Source organism: Pan troglodytes, chromosome 7 (genome assembly GCF_028858775.2).
Source record: "Pan troglodytes isolate AG18354 chromosome 7, NHGRI_mPanTro3-v2.0_pri, whole genome shotgun sequence".
Lineage (NCBI taxonomy): Eukaryota > Metazoa > Chordata > Mammalia > Primates > Hominidae > Pan > Pan troglodytes.
The window spans coordinates 46,555,599-46,577,445 of record NC_072405.2 but is presented as its reverse complement, the minus strand read 5'-3'; the positions used below and the strand labels follow the sequence as shown (position 1 = coordinate 46,577,445).

Sequence of the window (21,847 nt, the reverse complement as noted above, 5' to 3'; positions counted from 1 at the left end):
GGGAAAGGGTGTCCCCCAACGGTACGGCTGCCCCGCCTCTTCCTGGGGGCCCGCACGTGTTACAGGAAGTGGGTAAGGGTAATATGGAGGAGCTTCCGGCAGGCCCCGGCGGCTGAAAGCCGGGGCAGAAGTGCTGGTCTCGGTCGGGATTCCGGGCTTGGTCCCACCGAGGCGGCAACTGCGGTAGAAGGGAGGAGGTTTTGGACGCGCTGGCCTCCCGCCGCTGTGCATTGCAGCATTATTTCAGTTCAAAATGAACTATATGCCTGGCACCGCCAGCCTCATCGAGGACATTGACAGTGAGTAGTTTATCTCCTCCCGGTGGAGCCTGGGGTTAGACCCTTCCTCCCGGGCGGGCGCCTCTTCCGAAGAAGCTTGTAGAATGAGTCCCGGGCGGGGCCGGTGTGTTCTGAGCTCAATCCGGGCGTTCCGCGTCGATGTCCTCCACAGCTGCGGTACACACCGCTTGCCCACCCAGTAGCCTGCTGCTACTTCTGCCCCTCGCAGCCTCCGCCAGCCCTCTAGCTGGTGAGCCCCAAGCGATGGAACTCATTCTTGCTTCCGTGGGTCGCGGCAGCAGAGGCCCGAACACGAAAGAAGCCCGGGGAGGGGGGGGGCTTCTCCCCCGTCCACTCCTGCCTGCAGTATTTCGAAGTATCAGCGTGTTACCGGTGGATGGATCGGAATACCTAGAGAGAGGATTCATTAAAAAGCGAAAATATTAAGACAGCGGCAGTTGGACTTAATTGGCAGTAAATGTAGGCGCTCTACGGTGTGGCCATTTGCTGGCTTATTTTACTGTGAGGGTCATTAGCACCTTCAGGTTATTGTAGTAGAGACCACTGTTAGACATGGTATTGACTTTTCTGGAAAGACCAAATCACTTGCAACCTTTTTTTTTTTTTTTTTTTAAGACAATTTACTTTTGCTTTTACTAAGAAGACCTCCCTTATTCCTGGTTTTTGTCCGGAAGAGGAGCTCAGTCCTATACAAAAGCGAAAAGAACCGTCTGCAGTTGTTCTGGCTTTCCTTTTTTCTAAATTCCGTCTGTGCATTATTCCTCAAGCAACATTTTTTATTGTTTTAATCATGTGATCTTTCTCATTAACTTGTTTCAAGATGATTTACACATAGTTTTAAACAAGCTGCAATCGTCTCAGTTACTCTGTGAATACGCAGTTTAGAATCTATGGTTAAAATTTCATTTTACGGGCCTGGCGCGGTGGCTCACGCCTGTAATCCCAGCACTTTGGGGGGCCGAGGCGGGCAGATCGCCTGAGGTCGGGAGTTCAAGACCAGCCTAGCCAACATGGTGAAACCCCGTTCCTACAATTAGCTGGGCACGATGGCGATGCCTGTAATCCCAGCTACTCGGGAGGCTGAGGCGGGAGAATCGCTTGAACCCGGGAGGAGAAGGTTGCAGTGAGCCGAGATCGCACCATTGCACTCCAGCCTGAGCGACAGAGCAAGACTCCGTCTCAAAAAAAAAAAAAAAAAAATCATTTTATGGTTGACAGATCTTTTTTCTTTTTTTCTTTTTTTTTTTTTTGAGACAGAGTCTTGCTCTGTCGCCCAGGCTGTAGTGTGCAGTGGCGCGATCTTGACTCACTGGAACCTCCACCTCCCGGGTTTAAACCATTCTTGTGCCTCAGCCTCCCAAGTAACTGGGATTGCAGGCGCCTGCCAGCACGCCCAGCTAATTTTTGCATTTTTTGGTAGAGACGAGGTTTCGCCATGCTGGGCAGTATGGTCTCCAACTCCTGACCTCAGGTGATCCACCCACCTCGGCCTCCCAGAGTGCTGGGATTACAGGCGTGAGCCACCGCCTCCGGCCGACAGATCATTTTTTAAAACACAAATTACTTATTGTGCTATGTAAGGGAAATGTAGTGTAATTGGACTAAATATATATTAACATCTATATGAACCTGTTAAGTGTAACAGGATGTTTTAGTTGCTCGAGGATGCTCTTTTGCCCTCATCTCTCCTTATATATCCTCTAACACATCCTGCCATTTTACTAAAAATCAGTTTTGCTCTTTGGCCCTCTAACCCCTACCTCTTTGTAGATTCCAGACCCCCTACTTTATTAAAACTTTGAAGCCATTTGATATGCACCCTTTGCTCCCCAACCCTAACACACAGTTTCCTCCTTGTGTTTCTGTATTTTCACCCATCCTTTAATTTGAGTAGGAAGGATTCCTCCCTTTTTGTCTGTCTGTTGTTACTGTCTCCTCTCACTGCTTCTGGAACCTTTTTTCGTTGTTAGCCTTTTTCTTTTATATCCTCTGTCTCCCCAACCCCTGCGTTCTTCCCCTCATGTGTTGCTGTCTATCCATCTCAAATATTTTCTCCGTTCTCTTCATATTCCCATCCCTTTTTTCATATCTTTATCCCCAAACCTCGAGTCATTTTCATTTTGTCTGTTTCTTGATCACCTTCAATAGACTACTTACATTACTCCTGCAATCTAATTTTTATCCTGAAATTACTCAAGCTGCATTCTTCAAAGTTATTCGTCTAAGGTCTTCTTCTGTGTTCTCTCCCCTTTGCAGCACTGTGATACTCTCCCCACCAGATTCTTTAATTCTCTTCTCTTGATTTCTCTAACAACTGGTACTTGGTGATTTTCTTACTTCTCTGGCTCTTACTGTTCTCCAAAATAGATGGTCACTTGGATTACATGTGGCCTACTTCTTTAAATCTTTAGTAGATCTCCTGTACTTTAGTTTTTTATATCACCTCTTTGTAGATTTATCCAAAATTGCTTTCTCTAATCTTGATGTCTTTGGTTTTCCAGTCTTACTGTTTCCAACTATCTGCGTGTGTTTCTATGTAAGTGTCCTGATAGCACTTTAGAATCACAAAGAGCTAATAACCTTCACCCTGAGCTTGCTGCTTTTATTCCCAACTCTTGGTAAATAGTTTTGTGATGTCTCATAAAACTCCTACATCTTTACCTCACATCTTCAGCACCCCACCCTCTCACACATACCCACTTATACAAACTCAGTAAACAGACTCCATCACTTAATGTTTTCTTGTTCCCTATGAAGTCAAATCCAGATGCAGCCTGCGCCCAGTACTTTTCTGACTTTATCTACTGTTCTTTCCCTTCACACCCTCAGCTTTTAGCTAAACATGGATGTACAGCCCTTTTTTCCTCCTCTTTAATTTACAGATTGCCTTCTCCCCCCCGAAGGAATTTAGGTGCCCTAAAATTATCTACGTTTTAAGGTCCAACTCTGATACCTCCTTCAGAAATACAGTTTCTCTCTCTGTAGTCTCATATAATTAAGATTCGCTTTCTGTGGTACTTATTTATAGCGCAAGGAAGAGTATAAATTCCTTCAGGGCAGAGTCACTGTGTTTTTCCTCTGTTCTGCATCTAGAAAGTACTTTAGGCATGGAATGAAAGAAATTTTGCTGGGTGCGCTAGTAACTGGCTTATTTTCATTCTTCAGTGTCAGCTCAAAGTCACCTCTTCAGAGAGGCTTTCCCTTGCCACCCTTCCTTCTGTAACCACTTCTCTCCCTTCATCATACTGCCTTGCTAGTTTATTATTCCATTGTCCTAATCACAATAGGTTATTTTCTTATTTATTTGTCCTCCTCCAACATGAATATAAATTCATAAGGTTGGTGACTTTCTAAGTCTCATTCTCTACTGTATGTCTAGACCCCAGAACAGCACATGCCCCCTCAGTAAACATTGAATTTCTGCTCTAGCTTATTATTAGTCTTCATTTTAAATGCCTGAAGCATTGTGTTTTTATTTAAAGCATTCTATGGTTACAAACAAAATGTGAGATAGAAGCTCATCTTTTGAGAACAAAATAATTCTACAAATAAGATAATAAGAGTCATCTAGACTAAATTTGTCAATTTACAGATATAAAAACTGACATGACATGAGATGGTTTAAGTGTCAAACATAAGGGTCTTTGGCTAGGCGCCATGGTTCACACCTGTAATCCCAGCACTTTGGGAGGCGGAGGTGGATGGATCATCTGAAGTCAGGAGTTTGAGACCAGCCTGGCTAACATGGTGATACGCCATCTCTACTAAAAATATGAAAATTAGCCAGGCATGGTGGCAAACTCCTGTAGTCCCAGCTACTAAGGAGGCCGATGCAGGAGGATCGCTTGACCCTGGGAGGCAGAGGTTGTAGTAAGCCGAGATTGTGCCACTGCACTGCAGCCTGGGTGACAGAGTGAGACTCTGTCTCAAAAAAAAAAAAAAGAAAAAAGGAAAAAAAAAAAAACCAACATAAGGGTCTAGAGCCAGCTAGTCAGGCTTCCTGGTGCCACGCCCTGTCCTTTTCCCACTCTGCCACACTGCTCTGATTCTTTTCACTACTGATGTTATCTAAATCCGTGCTGCTGTGCTTCTTTCTTCAGTTTTCCAATGAACTTGAACTTCACATTAAATACATTGGCCGAGGAAGTGGTGCAGCTTAAACTGTTAATTATTATCCTAAATACTCGCTGAACTTGTCAGTTTTCATTTAAAAGATTTTTTCCTCTCTCCCCAGAAAAGCACTTGGTTCTGCTTCGAGATGGAAGGACACTTATAGGCTTTTTAAGAAGCATTGATCAATTTGGTATGTATTAATTTATGGACATCTCTTATACTCTGGATAATAACAGCTGCCCGTTGCATTTTTTGTTATTTAATATTGAAATTTATCTGCAACTTTTTCACATGTGTGACATAGTAGGACTGATTTTAGTGAGTACATCATTGTTTTCTATACATTCAGATTAGGTGGTTCAAAGCTTATATATATTTCCAAGCTCGTTTCTAAAACTGGCTTTCAGTAGAATCCCCAGTAGGGGGAGCCAAGTGATAGAAATAAACTCAGTCCACCGAAGAGGCTTGTTTTGTTTTGCTTTGTTTTGTTTTGTTTTTTGTTTAGATGCGCTCTCGCTCAGTCACCCAGGCTGGAGTGCAGTGGCACAATCTTGGCTCACTGCAACCTCCGCTTCTTGGGTTCAAGTGATTCTTGTGCCTCAGCCTCCCAAGTAGCTGAGATTATAGGCTCCAGCCACCACCCCCAGCTAATTTTTGTATTTTTAGTAGAGACGAGGTTTCGCCATGTTGGCCAGGCTGGTTTCGAACTCCTGACCTTAGGTGATCCACCCACCCAGCTGAGCTGGGCAGTTGTTCTGCTCCTCATGGCTTTAGGACAGTTCCTTGGTGTCTAGAAGGTGAGTCGGCTGGTTTGAAGGAGCTTCACTCACATGTCTGGTGCATCAGTGGGGACAGCTGGAAGGCTGGTCTTAGCTCCCATAGTGCTGAGATTACAGGCGCGAGCCATTGTGCCCGGCCCAAGGCTGCTTATTTCTACATTGGCAGGGTATAATGACTTCAGAGCAGTTCCGGAAGTGAAGGTAATCCCTCCCTAGCCAATGAAAATTGGGTAGAAGGCATTTCCTTTATTTTAAGGACCCCAACATTAAGCTTAATACTTTACATATAGGGATACATTGGAATAAGAGGCCTCTGTCTTTGTTTCGCATCCTGCATTTTTCTTAAGTTAAAAGATTATGTTTCCTTCTGTTTCAAGGAACTTCATGTTCATGCTAACATTTATTGGATATCTGCGAAATCACTGGATTTGAGCATGAGGAAGAAACGTAATTAAAACACTTAAAAGGATTATGGAAGATATGAGCATAGATTTCTCCTTTACTTCAAATAGGACAAGTAGTACTAATTGAAAGAGGAAAAATAATTATTGTTAACAAATTGGAGTCCTGATTCTTAAGTCAGATTCATCAAAGTACTTTGAGGGAAGGGTAGTGGCTATTAAGTTGACTTTTAGATTACAACTATAGTTATCTGTCAAGGTGAAAAAATAGGTTTTTGCTGTATCATAACCCATGGATACCTGCGTTGGGTTAAATGAATCCTAATTACTAAAAGAAAGTTGAATCTTCAGCAGATCATCACATACACACCCACACAAAAAGAAAAGCTGTTTCTTTCCAGAAAACAAAAGTTTTGATCTCTGTGGTTGTTTAGGCCCAAGTTTTCCAAGTTCCTTATTCATTTATATTTTCCTATGGTTTTTTTTGGTATTAGCAATTAACTGATAAAGGAATTTATTTCTCTTATTTCTGCTGTCATTCATGTATTAGCCCAACATAATCCCAGACATCTCCTAACTGGTACGTCTTACTCAATGAAATAGGAGAAGATTATTTGAAATTTTAGCCTTCCCCAGAATTAGAAAGCTTAGGGGCCCGGCACTGTGGCTCACGCCTGTAATCCCAGCACTTTGGAAGGCCAAGGTGGGCGGATCACAAGGTCAGGAGTTCAAGACCAGCCTGGCCAATATGGTGATCCCTGTCTCTACTAAAAATACAGAATTAGCCGGGAGTGGTGGCAGGCACCTGTAGTCCCAGCTACTCCGGAATCTGAGGCAGGAGAATTACTTGAACCAGGAGGCGGAGGTTGCAGTGAGCTGAGATGGCGCCACTGCAGTCCAGCCTGGGTGACAGAGCGAGACTCGGTCTCAAAAAATAAATAAATAAATAAAAATAATTAGAAAGCTTGGAAATCATGTTTACCTAAATCTTTTCAAAATAACTGATTATTGAGTTATGGGCCTTTACCCAATAGTTTAAACTAAATATCTTTGGTTTTTCCCTATACACTTACAGCAAACTTAGTGCTACATCAGACTGTGGAGCGTATTCATGTGGGCAAAAAATACGGTGATATTCCTCGAGGGATTTTTGTGGTCAGAGGAGAAAATGTGGTCCTACTAGGAGAAATAGTAAGTGAAAACTGTTAAGCTGCTGTAGATCTTCATATTCATGCTAGTTAGACTTCTTTTTTTGTCTTTTCAAAAGAGAATAAAAATATTCTCCACATTTATCTGGCTTCTCCTAGGCAACTACCAAATTAATTTAGGGAAGCTACAGAGAATACTTTGTTTCAGTGCCTTAACAAATGTGTTCATTAATATATTTGTTTAATAGCAGAAAATTGACAAAGCTTGATTTATATATGCTGGGGAAGGTGTGTCTTATATACGTTGGAATATTTTGCAGTCATTTAAACAGTTGGTTACAAGTGGTTTTTCATGGCATAAAGCTAATGCACAGTATTTGAGGGAAGTACATATTGCCTGTACAGTACAATGTGATATCCATATTAGTAAAGGGGGAAAGGGAAAGAGTAGCTATAGGAAAAGCTTTTCCGTTACCTATCCCGAGAATGGAGTTCAGTCTTACTTGGATCCTTAGCTCACAGCCAGGGAGAGGGTATTTTGGTATCTGTGCCAGAAAGACCAGCTGGCAGGTGAAAGGTTAAATCAGATTTTCTGAGGTATTGTTGCTGTAGGTCTTCGTGTGTGCAGACATACACACACACACCCCTACTAGAATTACTCAGATTTTTTTTTTTAAGTATCTTATTTAAAACCTTTGATTTCATCTTGTTATTTCTGATTATTGGGTTTGCAAGGAAAATAAAAATCTCTTCAAGAGTAGTTGAAATTAAGGGTTGAGCCAGCACTGTCTTCTTTTTTCTTACCAAAAATTTTGGTGTTTGCTTAATTTTTAAAGTTTTTAATACTGTTTTCTAAATACCTAGCCATGTCTTAAATCAATTTGCAGAAATCTTTAGAGTGGTTTGGTTTGTAGCCATTTTTAACAGCCATTTGAGAAAGCAAGGAGATAATTCTGCCAGGGTTGGGTTGGTTCAGAGACCTCATATTGGAAATAGCTAGAAATGACTAATCCAGACTATCAATACTGCCCAAGTGAAATATATGAAGTATATGAAATATATGAATATATGAAATATATGCTGTGAAATATATGAAATAGCTTTTTCTTACTTATAAAATATTTATAAGTAATACTTATAAAAATTTTTCTTATAAAATATTTTTGTAGTTTGTACTTTTAGTTCAGTGTATCATTTCTTGCATGTTTAAGCAGCAGAAATTGTTTTTCGTTTTTTGGGTTTTTTTTTTTTTTTTTTTTGAGACAGAGTTTTGCTCCTGTTGCCCAGGCTGGAATGCAATGGCATGATCTCAGCTCACTGCAACTTCCGCCTCCCAGGTTCAAGTGATTCTCCTGCCTCAGCCTCCCGAGTAGCTGGGATTACAGGTGCCCGCAACCAAGCCCAGCTAATTTTTGTATTTTTAGTAGAGACGGGGTTTCACTATGTTGGCCAGGCTGGTCTCGAACTCCTGACCTCAGGCGATCTACCCGCCTCGGCCTCCCAGTGTGCTGGGATTACAGGCATGAGCCACCACGCCCAGCCAAGCAGCAGAATGTTATCTTCTTGTGTCGCATAAAGGCTGAAACAAGGCCAGGTGCGGTGCCTCACGCCTGTAATCCGAGCACTTTGGGAGGCTGAGACGGGCGGATCACAAGGTCAGGAGATCGAGACCATCCTGGCTAACACAGTGAAACCCCATCCCTACTAAAATACAAAAAAGTTAGCCAGGTGTGGTGGCGGGCGCCTGTAGTCCCAGCTACTTGGGAGGCTGAGGTAGGAGAATGGCATGAACCCGGGAGGCGGAGCTTGCAGTGAGTCGAGATCGTGCCACTGCACTGCAGCCTGGGCAACAGAGCAAGATTCCGTCTCAAAAAAAAAAAGTCTGAAAGCACCTAGTACCCATGGTACCCATGGGGAGATACTAAATGACTGTAAAGTAGTCTGCCAGTATTTTTTTTCTTCCAGAGATGGGGTCTCACTATGTTGCCCAGGCTAGATTCAAACTCCTAGGCTTAGGCAATCCTCCTGTCTCAGCCTCCCAAGTAGCCGGGACTATAGGTACATGCCACTATGCTTGATACTGCCAGTATATAGGGGAGCTGACCCATCTCTGCATGGTGGGGTTATAGATGATTTTTAAAAATACTTTTCTGAATTTAATTTTGAAGAGGCAATGTATCAGAGGAAAAGACTTAAGTTAAAATACTGGGGTGGGTGCAGTGGCTCACATCTGTAATCCCAGTACTTTGGGAGGCCGAGGCAGGCAGATCGCTTAAGCCCCAAGAGACCAGCCTGGGCAACATGGCCAAACCCTGTCTTTACAAAAAAATACAAAAATTAGCCAGGGGTGATGGTGCACATCACCAGTCCCAGCTACTTGGGAGGCTGAGCTCAGGGAGGTCGAGGCTACAGTGAGCCATGATTGTACCACTGCACTCCAACCGGGGTAACAGAGCAAGACCCTTTCTCAAGAAAATATTCACAGATATGCTTCTGTTTTATAGTAGTAAACATAGCAGACATGCTTTTTATACTGGTTACATTGGCACAAAGTTACATCTAAGTAGATGTGTGTGTTTGTGCAGAGAAAGAAGTGAACGTGTTTGTTCTTGAAGTTTCATTGTTTCCTTGGATCCCTTTTGTGAGGAAAAGTTCCCTTTTTAAAAAAAATATGTTATGGTTTGGATGCTGCAGAAGTTTTACAGGGGTACCACTACAGAAACATGGTTCCAGGAATGCCTGCATTGTTATGTGAATCAGCAGTCAGGAGAAATTATGTACCAACCCCAGAGGAATTCATACATAGAAATCAGTTTCTATAAACACTATATTGGTTAAGAAATCCCTGAATTCTGCCTCAAGGACGATGATGATGACACAGCATTAAGTAATAAGACTGTTGGGAAGAAGCAGCAACAGCAGCATGAATTGCTTAGCAAGTCACATACTGAAAAGCCCAAGAGGCAGTGCATTAGGCCGAGAACACTGTGCTCTCTTTAGCTGCTACTCATGGGTTGGGAGGGCAGGTGGTAATATATACTTTGCTGGGTGCTGTTAACTTTGGACCTAGAGCAGGGCTTGCTTATGTAATTTGTGTGGCTTTCATTGTAACTTCTGTGGTGAGAGTCCTCTCTCTGTCTGATAATGCCACTGCCTGTGAGTTCTGAGACCTTGGCAGCATGTGGTGATAGTATGCAGGGCAGAGCATCTGGAGAAGTGTGTCAGTACCGTCCCAAACTTTATCATTGAAAGTCATAGAGGAGGGTAAGAAACAGGAATACTTTGTATAGGCTTTCCATCTTACAAAAACACCAAATAATACCTGTACATTCATTTTAAGGACAATAAACTGAATCTATGGACAGTGAGATACTTTTTTAGCAAGGTTCTTCTGCATTATGACATTGGTTAGCAAATGTTTATAAGGGCCAGGCACAGTGGCTCACACTTTGGGAGGCCAAGGCAAGAGGATGCTTGAGGCCAGAAGTTTGAGACCAGCCTGGGCAACATAGCAAGACCCCATCTCTACAAAAAGAAAAAAGATTTAATGCCAGATGTGGTGGCACATGCTTGTAGTTCCAGCTACTTAGGAGGCTGAGGCAGGAGGATCACTTCAGCCCAAGAGTTTCAGATCATGGTGAGCTGTGATTGTGCCACTGCACTCCACCCTGGGCAACAGAGCAAGATCCTGTCTCTAAAAAAATGAAAAATGTGCTCACATTGGCAGCACATCTACTAAAATTGGAACAACACAGAGAAGATTAGCATGGCCCCTGCATAAGGATGACACGCAAATTCATGAAGTCTTCTATATCTTTAAAAATAATTAATGAAAAATGTTTATAAAACATTCAAAAATAAAAATATTAAGCATACTATGCCACATTGAAGTGAAAAGAAAACGAATTACAGTCAGTATTTGCATTGTGGGTTTTTGGGAGGGGTTTGTTTTTGAGGCAGCGTCTCACTTTGTTATCTAGGCTGACTGCAGTGGTGTGATCACAGCTCACTGCAGCCTCAAACTCCTGGGCTCAAGTGATCCTCCCCCCTCAGCCTCATGAGTAGCTGGGACTATAGGTACACATTACCACGCCCAGCTAATTTTTTATTTACTTTTTTTTTTTTTTCCTTTTGAGACAGAGTCTTACTCTGTCGCCCAGGCTAGAGTGCAGTGGTGTGATCTTGGCTCACTGCAACCTCTGCCTCCTGGATTCAAGTGATTCTCGTGCCTCAGCTTCCCGAGTAGCTGGGATTACAAGTGTGAGCCACCACACCTGGCTGGGTTGTTTATTTTTTTTAAGTCAGTATGTATGTAGAAAAATTGTAGGGATATTATCAAAATGTTAATCCTCCATACTGGAATTATGGATAATTTTTAAATTTTCCTTGTTTGTCTATTTTCCATATTAGCTATGATGAGCATGTATTTTTTAAGTAAGGAATTTTTTATTAGGCAACAATTTTTTTTTTTTTTTTGAGATGGAGTTTTACTCTTGTCACCCAGGCTAGAGTGCAATGGCGTGATCTCCGCTCACTGCAACCTCCGCCTCCCAGGTTCAAGTGCTTCTCCTGCCTCAGCCTCCCAGGTAGCTGGGATTACAGGCGCCTGCCACCACGCCCAGCTAATTTTTTTTGTATTTTTAGTAGAGACGGGGTTTTGCCATGTTGGCCAGGCTGGTCTCGAACTCCTGGCCTCAAGTGATCTGCCCGCCTCAGCTTCCCAATGTGCTGGGATTACAAGCGTGAGCCACCATGCCCAACCTAAGCAGCAATTTTTTAAATAGTGGAGAAAAATATTGGGACCAAATTGGTTTAGTAACCTAAATGGTCTGCCGAGGTTCTCCCTAGAAGACTTGTTGCCATAAAGGGAAAAAGAGTCTTGTTATAGTTTAGATCTAGACTACAGAGCTGGTACGGTGGCGCACACCTGTAGCCCCAGCTACGTAGGAGGTGAAGGCAAGAGGATCCCTTTTATTTTTGTCTTTTTACTTATTTTGAGACAGTCTTGCTGTTGCGGAGGCTGGAGTGCAGTGACACATTCATGGCTCACTGCAGCCTTGACCTTCAACCTCCCAGGCTCAAGCAGTCCTTCCACCTCAGCCTCCTGAGTAGCTGGAACTGTAGGTGACCACCACCACACCAGCTTTTTTTTGTTTTGTTTTGTTTTTTGGTGGAGTTAGTTAGGGTCTCACTGTGTTGCCCAGGCTGGTCTCGAACTCCTAGGCCCAAGTGATCCTCCCACCTCAGCCTCCCAAAGTGCTGGGATTACGACTGTGAGCCACTCCACCTGTCCTTAAAATAATTAAAAAAAAAAAAAGTCTAAGGCCACATTGCCTCAATAACCTCCCTCTTGGATTCTCTGCAGTGGGGGAGATAGCTGTCTATAAGCAGCCCTAATTTTTTTTTTAAAGGAAATTAATCGTGGACTAATAGAAAATTAATCCTGACTAATATGGGATTTTGGATCACATAAAGCTCTGTTATACAAATACTTATTACTGCCTGTAATCCCAGCACTTTGAGAGGCCAAGGCAGGCAGATCACGAGGTCAGGTTTCGAGACCAGCCTGACCAACATGGTGAAACCCTGTCTCTACTTAAAATACAAAAATTAGCAGGGCGTGGTGGCACGTGCCTGTAATCACAGCTACTCAGGAGGCTGAGGCAGGATAATCACTTGAACCCAGGAGGCAGAGGTTGCAGTGAGCTCAGATTGCGCCACTGCACTTCAGCCTGGGTGACAGAGAGACTCCATCTTGAAAAATATATATATATACTGATCACTATTAACCTCATTGTAAGTATGTATCCTATAGTAGTGTTGTCAGGCATTTCTTTGAAAAACTTACCGGTCCCTAGGAGAAGGATATTTCAGTTCCTGTCACAGTTATGAAAAATAATCTGAGCCTGATAGAGGAATCCATTTGCCTTGAGATCTGTGCTTTCTATTCTTGGTCTTCAGGTGAAGTTTTCAAACCTGTCTCTTTTGTAGGACTTGGAAAAGGAGAGTGACACACCCCTCCAGCAAGTATCCATTGAAGAAATTCTAGAAGAGCAAAGGGTGGAACAGCAGACCAAACTGGAAGCAGAGAAGTTGAAAGTGCAGGCCCTGAAGGACCGAGGTCTTTCCATTCCTCGAGCAGATACTCTTGATGAGTACTAGTCTTTTGCCCAGAGGCTGTTGGCTCTTGAAGAGTAGGGGCTGTCACTGAGTGAAAGTGACATCCTGGCCACCTCACGCATTTGATCACAGACTGTAGAGTTTTGAAAAGTCACTTTTATTTTTAATTATTTTACATATGCAACATGAAGAAATCGTGTAGGTGGGTTTTTTTTTTTTTAATAACAAAATCACTGTTTAAAGAAACAGTGGCATAGACTCCTTCACACATCACTGTGGCACCAGCAACTACTTCTTTATATTGTTCTTCATATCCCAAATTAGAGTTTACAGGGACAGTCTTCATTTACTTGTAAATAAAATATGAATCTGAAAAGTGTCATGTTATTTCCAAGTTTGAGTTACCTGTAATGAATAGATTAATTAAGTTTCTGCTCTCAAAGGTATAAGCAGTCCACATACTGGGATTTCCCCCTTCAGTCACAGTTTCAAGTAGCTGGCTACTTAGGAAGGAATATTTTTATTCCAATCATCTCAGGGGTCCTCTCCTGTTTCCATATTTGTATCTGTTAAGAAATACAAATGTTCGGCAGGGGCGGTGGCTCATGCCTGTAATCCCAGCACTTTGGGATGCCGAGGCGGGCAGATCACCTGAGGTCGGGAGTTGAAGACCATCCTGACCAACATGGAGAAACCCTGTCTCTACTAAAAATACAAAATTACCCGGGCGTGGTGGCGCATGCCTGTAATCCCAGCTACTTGAGAGGCTGAGGCAGGAGAATCACTTGAACCTGGAAGGCAGAGGTTGCGGTGAGCCAAGATTGCACCATTGCACTCCAGCCTGGGCAATGAGCGAAACTCCGTCTCAAAAAAAAAAAAAAAAAAAAAAATACAAACGTTCAGGCGTGAGGAAGGAGCCTTCAGCTGTTTCCCAGTTACTGGTTACTGCAGAAGACTCATGTTTGAGAAACGACATCATGGTTGCTCTTGCTCCTGCTTCGCCCATGGCTATTCCAAACTAAGTCCCCACGAGACCCAACATGTTCTTACAGTGGCTTGTTCTCCAGGTTTTCTGCTAATTTAATTAGGTGTTCTAGTCCTTTGTATTGAGTCTTGAGTATTTTAACGTTCTCATCAAAAAGGAACATAAATGGTATTGTAGTGACTGAAAGCCCATAGTGATGGCACTTTGTGTGATTGTCGAAGAGTAGGGATTGCATGAAAAGCTTAACAGATTTGTACTTCAAGAAGGAAGCATGGGCCGGGTGCAGTGGCTTACACCTGTAATCCCAGCACTTTGGGAGGCAGAGGCAGGTGGTTCACCTGAGGTCAGGAGTTCAAGGCCAGTCTGGCCAACATGGTGAAACCCCGTCTACTAAAAATATAAAAATTAGCATGATGGTGCATGCCTGTGATCCCAGCTACTCAGGAGGCTGAGGCAGGAGAATTGCTTGAACCCGGGAGGCAGAGATTGCAGTGAGCTGAGATTGCACCACTGTAGTCCATCCTGGGCGACAGAGTGAGACTCTGTCTCTAAATAAATAAATAAAGGAATCATGGTTTAGTAGACAGTGGGCTCAACTAGGAGTTAGGAGATATCGTGTGAAATTGGCAATTATTGGCAGATTAGGCTTGAGTAAGTCATCCTCTGATTCTCAGTAATTTTAACTATGATTATTCCAGGTAGTTCCTTTTTATATTCTGTTAAGCAAAGATGTTATTTTCATAAATTTTATATCTAATTTGTATGTGTGTGATTTATTATTATTATTTTTTTTTTTCTTTGAGACAGAGTCTTGCTCTGTCGCCCAGGCTGAAGTGCAGAGGTGTGATCTTGGCTCGCTGCAACCTGCACATCCCAGGTTCCCCGAGTAGCTGAGATTATAGGCACGTACCACCACACCCCTCTTTAATTTTTGTGCTTTTAGTAGAGACGGGGTTTCACCATGTTGGCGTGGTGGGTTCCCGAACTCCTGACCTCAAGTGATCCTCTGGCTTCGGCCTCCCAAAATGCTGGGATTACAGGCATGAGCCACCACACTTGGCCTGTATGTGTGTGAATTATTTTATAGTATTAACATTTTATGAGCTCAGGGGTTTTTAAAACTGCCCAAAAGGCCTACAAACCATTTGACTTCTGAAGTGTTCATCATTGGGCTGATTTTATAGTAGGTAACTTATGAGGAAACTATTGCACTTAATGGCTTATCTAATGTTTTGCCCATAATCTTACTGTTTAATAGAATGTATTATTAACTACCCACATAAAGAGAAGAAAGAAATACCAACTTTTGAAAAACGTGTGACTACAGTAAGATACTCTGAAGTTCAGCAGAATGACAGCATTTGTTTTTCAGAGCCCCACTGCTTCAAAACATGTGACACCTCCAAGAAATGTGAATTCGTTACAGTTACCTTGTGTTTTCAACATCCATCAATTCCCACTGTAATGGCAAGAGTTATGATTTACTCTTACGTTAAATTCCAAGAATTTCCAAGCCATAGCAAGGTTTCAGTCATTGTGTGTACTGTCTTGCTTTAGACCTTTATCATACAGCCAACAGCCAAGACTTGGACCTAAAGGATGAAACTCTCCGGACTATCTGCAGCATTCTTAGTTCCTCGACTGCCCAGTGGGATGGTTTGCCCTCACCTTACCCAAGCCAGTCTTTGCAGATACTGAAATCTAATGCTTTCTTCCCCGACCATTGCTGGACTCTTGTATTATTGGGCTTCAGAATCAGTCCCATTTCATACTTCTGTTTTATCTTTTTTTTTTTTTTTTTTTTTTTTTTTTTTGAGACGGAGTTTTGCTCTTGTTGCCCAGGCTGGAGTGCAATGGCACGATCTCAGCTCACTGCAACCTCCACCTCCCGGGTTCAAGCAATTCTCCTGTCTCAGCCTCCCGAGTAGCTGGGATTACGGGCATGCCCCACCACGCCCAGCTTCCCTTGAGGCTGCTTTCAGGGTAGAAAAATAAAGTTCTTCCAATTGGGGCTTGAGACTGCTTTCAGGGTAGAAAAATAGGAAGATCTACCAAAGACCCCTTTCTGGCCATCTTTTTTCTGAAATAATTGAGTACAGCAGCATATCTCTTACTCTTTTTTTTTTCGCCCTTAGCCCGTGACCTTCTTAGACTGCATGCTCTTAGCTAAGTTTAAACCGCAGTATCTGCTCCCCTCCCTGCTCTGATAAAATCCAAACAGGCTCTGGATACTTAGTGGAGCCAAGTACCCTCATACTGTCCATTATGGACGCTCAGGGAAGCCAGGTCAGGAGGAGTCCCAGTGATATCACAGGTGAAGAAGGCTGGAAAGTATCATTTTCTTCACAGGAGTGTGAGTGGGCCAGGACAGGGAGGCCAAGCACAGTGCAGACAGCAGAAGGGGTAGGCCAGGAGGCAGAGTAGGCACACCTGCCCAAGATGACTGACTGCACGTGGCCCAGAATTTCTTTTTTGAGTGGACTAGAATAAAAAATAGAATGCAGGTGGCTCACGCCTGTAATCCCAGCAGTTGGGGAGGCCGAGGTGGGTGAATCACTTGAGCTCAGGAGTTCGAGACCAGCCTGGGCAACATGGTGAAATATCATCTCTACCAAAAATACAAAAAATTAGCCAGGTGTGGTGGCATACGCCTGTCGTCCCACCTACTCAGGAGCATAGTGGGTGACAGTGAGACTCCGTCTCAAAAAAAAAAAAAAAAAGGCTGGGCGCAGTGGCTCACACCTGTAATCCCAGCACTTTGGGAGGCCGAGGTGGGTGGATCACCTGAGGTCAGGAGTTCCAGACCAGCCTGACCAACATGGAGAAATTCTGTCTCTACTAAAAATACAAAATTAGCAGGGCGTGGTGGCACATGCCTGTAATCCCAGCTACTCGGGAGGCTGAGGCAGGAGAATTGCTTGAATCTGGGAGGCGGAGTTTGCAGTGAGCCGAGATCATGCCATTGCACTCCAGCCTGGGCAACAAGAATGAAACTCCGTCAAAAAAAAAAAAAAAGAAAGAAATCAAAGCGCATCACACATAATAAAGTTAGGCCATGTGTGAAACTTGTTATCTGCATGTATGCAGATACTGGAGATGTAAAATAAATTTGTTACTGTGCCTGGCTGTCAGAAACATTTGAAAAACACTACCTTATAGTAAATTTGTATGTGCTTATTTCAACTAGGAAGGAAAAGAGTATTTGCATCCATTGAGGTACAGAAAAAAAATTTTTTTTTAAGTCCACGTTCATTTTCATATCTTTCTTCTCAACTCCTGAAAATCACCTGTGCCCTGGATGGGGCTGAATCTGTTGATCTCTGGGCTTAACACATGCTATTCCCCGAAATTTGCATGAATCCTTCTCTCACTATCTTCAGATCTCTGTCACATTCCCCTCCCTTGACTGCCCCTTTAAAATAGCACCCCTAGCTGGGTGCCGTGGCTCATGCCTGTAATCCCAGCACTTTGGGAGGCCGAGACAGGTGGATCACCTGAGGTCAGGAGTTTGAGACCAGTCTGGCCAACATGGTAAACCCCGTCTCTACTGAAAATACAAAAATTACCTGGGCATGGTGGCACACGCCTGTAATCCCAGCTACTTGGGAGGCTGAGGCAGGAGAATCGCTTGAATCCGGGAGACAGAGGGTGCAGTGAGCCGAGATCGCACCATTGCACTCCAGCCTGGGCTACAGAATGAGACTCTGTCTTAAAAAAAAAAAAAAAAATTAGCCGGGCGTGGTGGCAGGTGCCTGTAATCCCAGCTACTCGGGAGGCTGAGGCAGGAGAATCGCTGGAACCCAGCAGGTGGAGGTTGCAGTGAGCCGAGATCATGCCACTGCACTCCAGTCTGGGTGACAGAGTGAGACTCAGTCTCAAGAAAAAAAAAAAGCACCCCGTCCCCATCTGTAACTTTCCAGCTTTTCACCCTACCAAGTATTGCCATCTGACATATATTTTACCTGTTTACTGTCTGCTCCCCTCCCTCACTAGAATGTAAACCCTTAAGGATGGATTTCTATCTGTCTTGTTCACTCTTGTATCCCCAGCATCTAGAATGATGCCTAATGTGCATTAAGTCTCAGTATGTATTTGTTGAAGGATGGATGGATGGATGGATGGATGGATGGATGGATGGATGGATGAAAGCATGAAGTAAGTTCAGGCTGGCTTACCAATATGCTTCAGAGACCAGTACGACCCCAAAAGGTGAAGACAGTTGCGACCACTGAGCGGCCAGGAGTAGGATAATTAGTAGTGATCAGTCCTTACATTGAATATGGAGATGTTCCCCTACTGTGGAGGCAGCCTTTAGTGCAGGCCATAGCCCTTCAGGTGTGAAGGGTTTGGAGGTAATTGGTGGTAAAAAAAATTCTGAGACCCGGTGTGGTGGCTCATGCCTGTAATCCCAGCATTTTGGGAGGCCAAGGTGGGCAGATCACCTGAGGTCAGGAGTTCAAGACCAGCCTGACCAATATGATGAAACCCCGTCTCTACTAAAAACACAAAAATTAGTTGGGCATGGTGGCACATGCCTGTAATCCCAGCTACTCAGGAGGCTGAGACAGGAGAATCGCTTGAACCTGGGAGGCAGAGGTTGCAGTGAGCCGAGATCACGGCATTACGCTCTAGCCTGGGCAACAAGAGTGAAGCTCCGTCTCAAAAAAAAAAAAAAAAATCTGGAAAAGCATCCCATGGGGGTGAGGGTTGGACAGGGAGCTGGGTGCCTGTCAGGGTTGCTGGAAGTAAAGATTTTCTTCTACCTGTTCTCCTCCTAATTGTCTTCCAGGCAGATGTGGGCTGCAGTGCCCACCCCCATCTTGCATGTCACCCTATAGGGGTCCTGTGGATAATGGGAGCAAGAGACTGCTTTAAGGGTGCTTGATTTTACCAATTAAGCTGGTCCTGTATTCACCTAAGTGGCCAAAGATCAAAAGTTAATTTTCCAGCCAAGCGTGGTGGCTCACGCCTGTAATCCCAGCACTTTGGGAGGCCAAGGCAGGCAGATCACCTGAGGTCAGGAGTTCAAGACCAGCCTGACCAAAATGGTGAAACCTTGTCTCTAATAAAAATACAAAAATTAGGCCAGGCGCAGTGGCTCATGCCTGTAATCCCAGCACTTTGGGAGGCCGAGGCAGGCGGATCACGAGGTCAGGAAATCGAGACCATCCTGGCTAAGACGGTGAAACCCCGTCTCTACTAAAAATACAAAAAAGTAGCCTGGCGTGGTGGCGGGCGCCTGTAGTCCCAGCTACTCGGAAGGCTGAGGCAGGAGAATGGTGTGAACCCGGGAGGCGGAGCTTGCAGTGAGCCGAGATAGCGCCACGGCACTCCAGCCTGGGCGACAGAGCGAGATTCCGCCTCAAAAAAATAGAAAAATAAAAAAATAAAAAAATTAGCGGGGCACGGTGGCGGGTGCCTGTAATCCCAGCTACTCAGGAGGCTGAGGCAGGAGAATCGCTTGAGCCTGTGAGGCAGAGGTTGCAGTGAGCTGAGACCGTGCCGCTGCACTCTAGCCTGGACAACAGAGCGAGACTCTGTATCCAAAAAAAAAAAAAAACAGAGAGAGAAAGAAGGAGAGAGAGAGAGAGAGAAAGAGAGAGAGAGAGAAAGAAAGAGAGAGAGAGAAAGAGAGAAAGGAAAGAAAGAAAGAGAAAGAAAAAGAAAGAAAGAAAAAGAAAGAAAGAAAGAAAGAAAAAAGAAGGGAAAAGAAAAAAAAGGCCTCAAAGCCTGTTGCTTTGGGAACCCAGAGAACTGAGTGGTGTCACGACCCAAGTACGTAGCTGGGGCCAATAGAAAGAGAGAGGGCTCACTGCTGGGCAGATCTCAAGGTCAGGAACCCAGAATGCCTGGGAATCCATCACCAAGACACAGTTTTTTTTCCGATCAGGTTTACTGAGGTGTAATTTACATAAAGTAAAATTCAGCCTTTTTGGTGTGGAGTTCTATAAGTTTTAACAAGTTATGTAACCACTATCACGATCAAGATACAGAATATTTTCATCACTCCTGCCCTGTGTATTTAACTCTTTTCCTCCTTTCCAGCCCCTGGATAACACTGATCTATTTTCTGTCCCTATAGTTTACAGTGGCAATGAATTCAAAGTGTTCTTACAATGGTGTGTAGGTCAAATTAAATATTGTGAGGGCTAAATTCAGTTTGTTATTCTGGTTTAGGTGATTACAAAAGACCAAATGCTCTATGTTCTCTGCCAAAATTCCTGGGAAAGGAAATCAAAAGTCGGGCTTACCTGCTTGAAATGGTGGGTGGGGGGGGGAAACAAGAGACTCCAACAGAATTTAAAGTTGAGTAAGCATCCATCACCCTAAAATTTATTGACTGCTAGATGGCAGCCAGGCATATGCTAAGATGCAACTATTAGCCCCACTTTTCACAGAGAGAGACAGGAGATTTTAAAAGGTTAACCCAGCCAGGCCCAGTGGCTCATGCCTGTAATCCCAGAGCTTTGAGAGGCTGAGGCAGGAGGATCGCTTGAGCCCAGGAGCTGAAGACCAGCCAGGGCAACATAGTGATATCCTGTCTCTACAAAAAATAATGAAATTAGCTGGGCATGGTGGTGCACACCTATAATCTCAGCTATCTGGGAGGCTAAGCTGGAAGGATCTCTTAAACCTGGGAGATTGAGGCTGCAGTCAACTGGGATTGTACCACTGCACTCCAGCCTGGGCAATAGAGCAAGACATTGTCTCAAAAAAAAAAAAAAAAAAAAAAAAGGCTGGCACAGTGGCTCACGCCTATAATCTCAGCACTTTGGGAGGCCAAGGTGGGTGGATCCCAAGGTCAGGAGTTCAAGACCAGCCTGCCCAACATGATAAAACCCCATCTCTACTAAAAATACAAAAATTAGCCAAGTGTGGTGGTACGTGCCTGTAATCCCAGCTACTCGGGAGGCTGAGGCAGGAGAATCCTGGGAGGCGGAGGTTGCAGTGAGCTGAAATTGTGCCATTGCACTCCAGCCTGGGTAAGACAGCGAGACTCCGTTTCAAAAAAAAAAAGTAAAACAAGGAGAAACTGGCAAGAGTCTTATTTATACTGTGATAAATATTTATCAAGGTGGGGCCAAAAGGTAAAATATTGGATCTTTTTTTTTTTTTTTTTTGAGACGGAGTTTTGCTTTGCTCTTGTTGCCCAGGCTGGAGTGCAATGGCGCGATCTCGGCTCACCACAACCTCCACCGCCCAGGTTCAAGCAATTCTCCCACCTCAGTCTCCCAAGTACCTGGGATTACAGGCATGCGCCATCATGCCTGGCTAATTTTTTTTGTATTTTTAGTAAAGACGGGGTTTCTCCATGTTGGTCAGGCTGGTCTCGAACTCCTGACCTCAGGTGATCTGCCCACCTCGGCCTCCCAAAGTGCTAGGATTACAGGCATGAGCCACCATGCCGGGCCAAAATACTGGATTCTAATTAAAGAGTAGGGTGAGGAAAGGCACAGAGGACAGCCTCTGAGGGGAGACTGCACTGCAAGTATCCCTGGAACAGAGAAGGTATGCACAGGATGGATGGCAGCAGGCACCACAGGGAGAGCTGAGCACTGCTGGGTAGAATCCAGGTGAGAACTGGAATGGCCAAATTGGAATTGTGCTAAGAATTCTGGACTTTATCTTGTGAGGTATTGATGTATTGTTACCTCATTTAAACCTTATAACTAACCTGAGAGGATGAAGAAAATAAAAAGAGGCTGGGCGTTGTGGCTCACGCCTGTAATCCCAGCACTTTGGGAGGCTGAGGCCATGTGGAATGGCCCAAGCTCCCCCTGACAGCCAGCTCGCAGCCCTCAGAGTCTCCTCCAAGCTGCTGGCCATCTGCTCTACCTGGGACACCCTTACCCCATCAACTCTCTATTTTAAACCCCCTCCACAAACCTAGCTAACTCCCAATCGTATTTTCCAGAAGCCTTCCGTAACATTCCTCCCTCCCTCCCCCATAGAATTAGAGGTTCCATCATCTCTACTTCCAAAACACCTCATCTGCTCTACG

General features: G+C 44.2%; 1 protein-coding gene and 1 non-coding gene across 2 annotated transcripts; both read left to right on the top strand.

Annotated features, from left to right (window-relative positions):
• The first annotated feature begins 19 nt into the window (after nt 1–19).
• LSM1 (LSM1 homolog, mRNA degradation associated) lies at nt 20–13,239 on the top strand. The gene is made up of 4 exons (XM_001170479.8): nt 20–299; nt 4,534–4,602; nt 6,668–6,783; nt 12,732–13,239. The coding sequence occupies exons 1-4, from the start codon at nt 254–256 to the stop codon at nt 12,900–12,902; spliced, it is 402 nt and encodes a 133-aa protein (XP_001170479.1). The 5' UTR covers nt 20–253; the 3' UTR covers nt 12,903–13,239.
• On the top strand, nt 10,452–10,558 carry LOC112204349 (U6 spliceosomal RNA). The gene has a single exon (XR_002937903.1). It is a non-coding gene; the product is annotated as a U6 spliceosomal RNA (small nuclear RNA).
• Nucleotides 13,240–21,847: the final 8,608 nt, after the last annotated feature.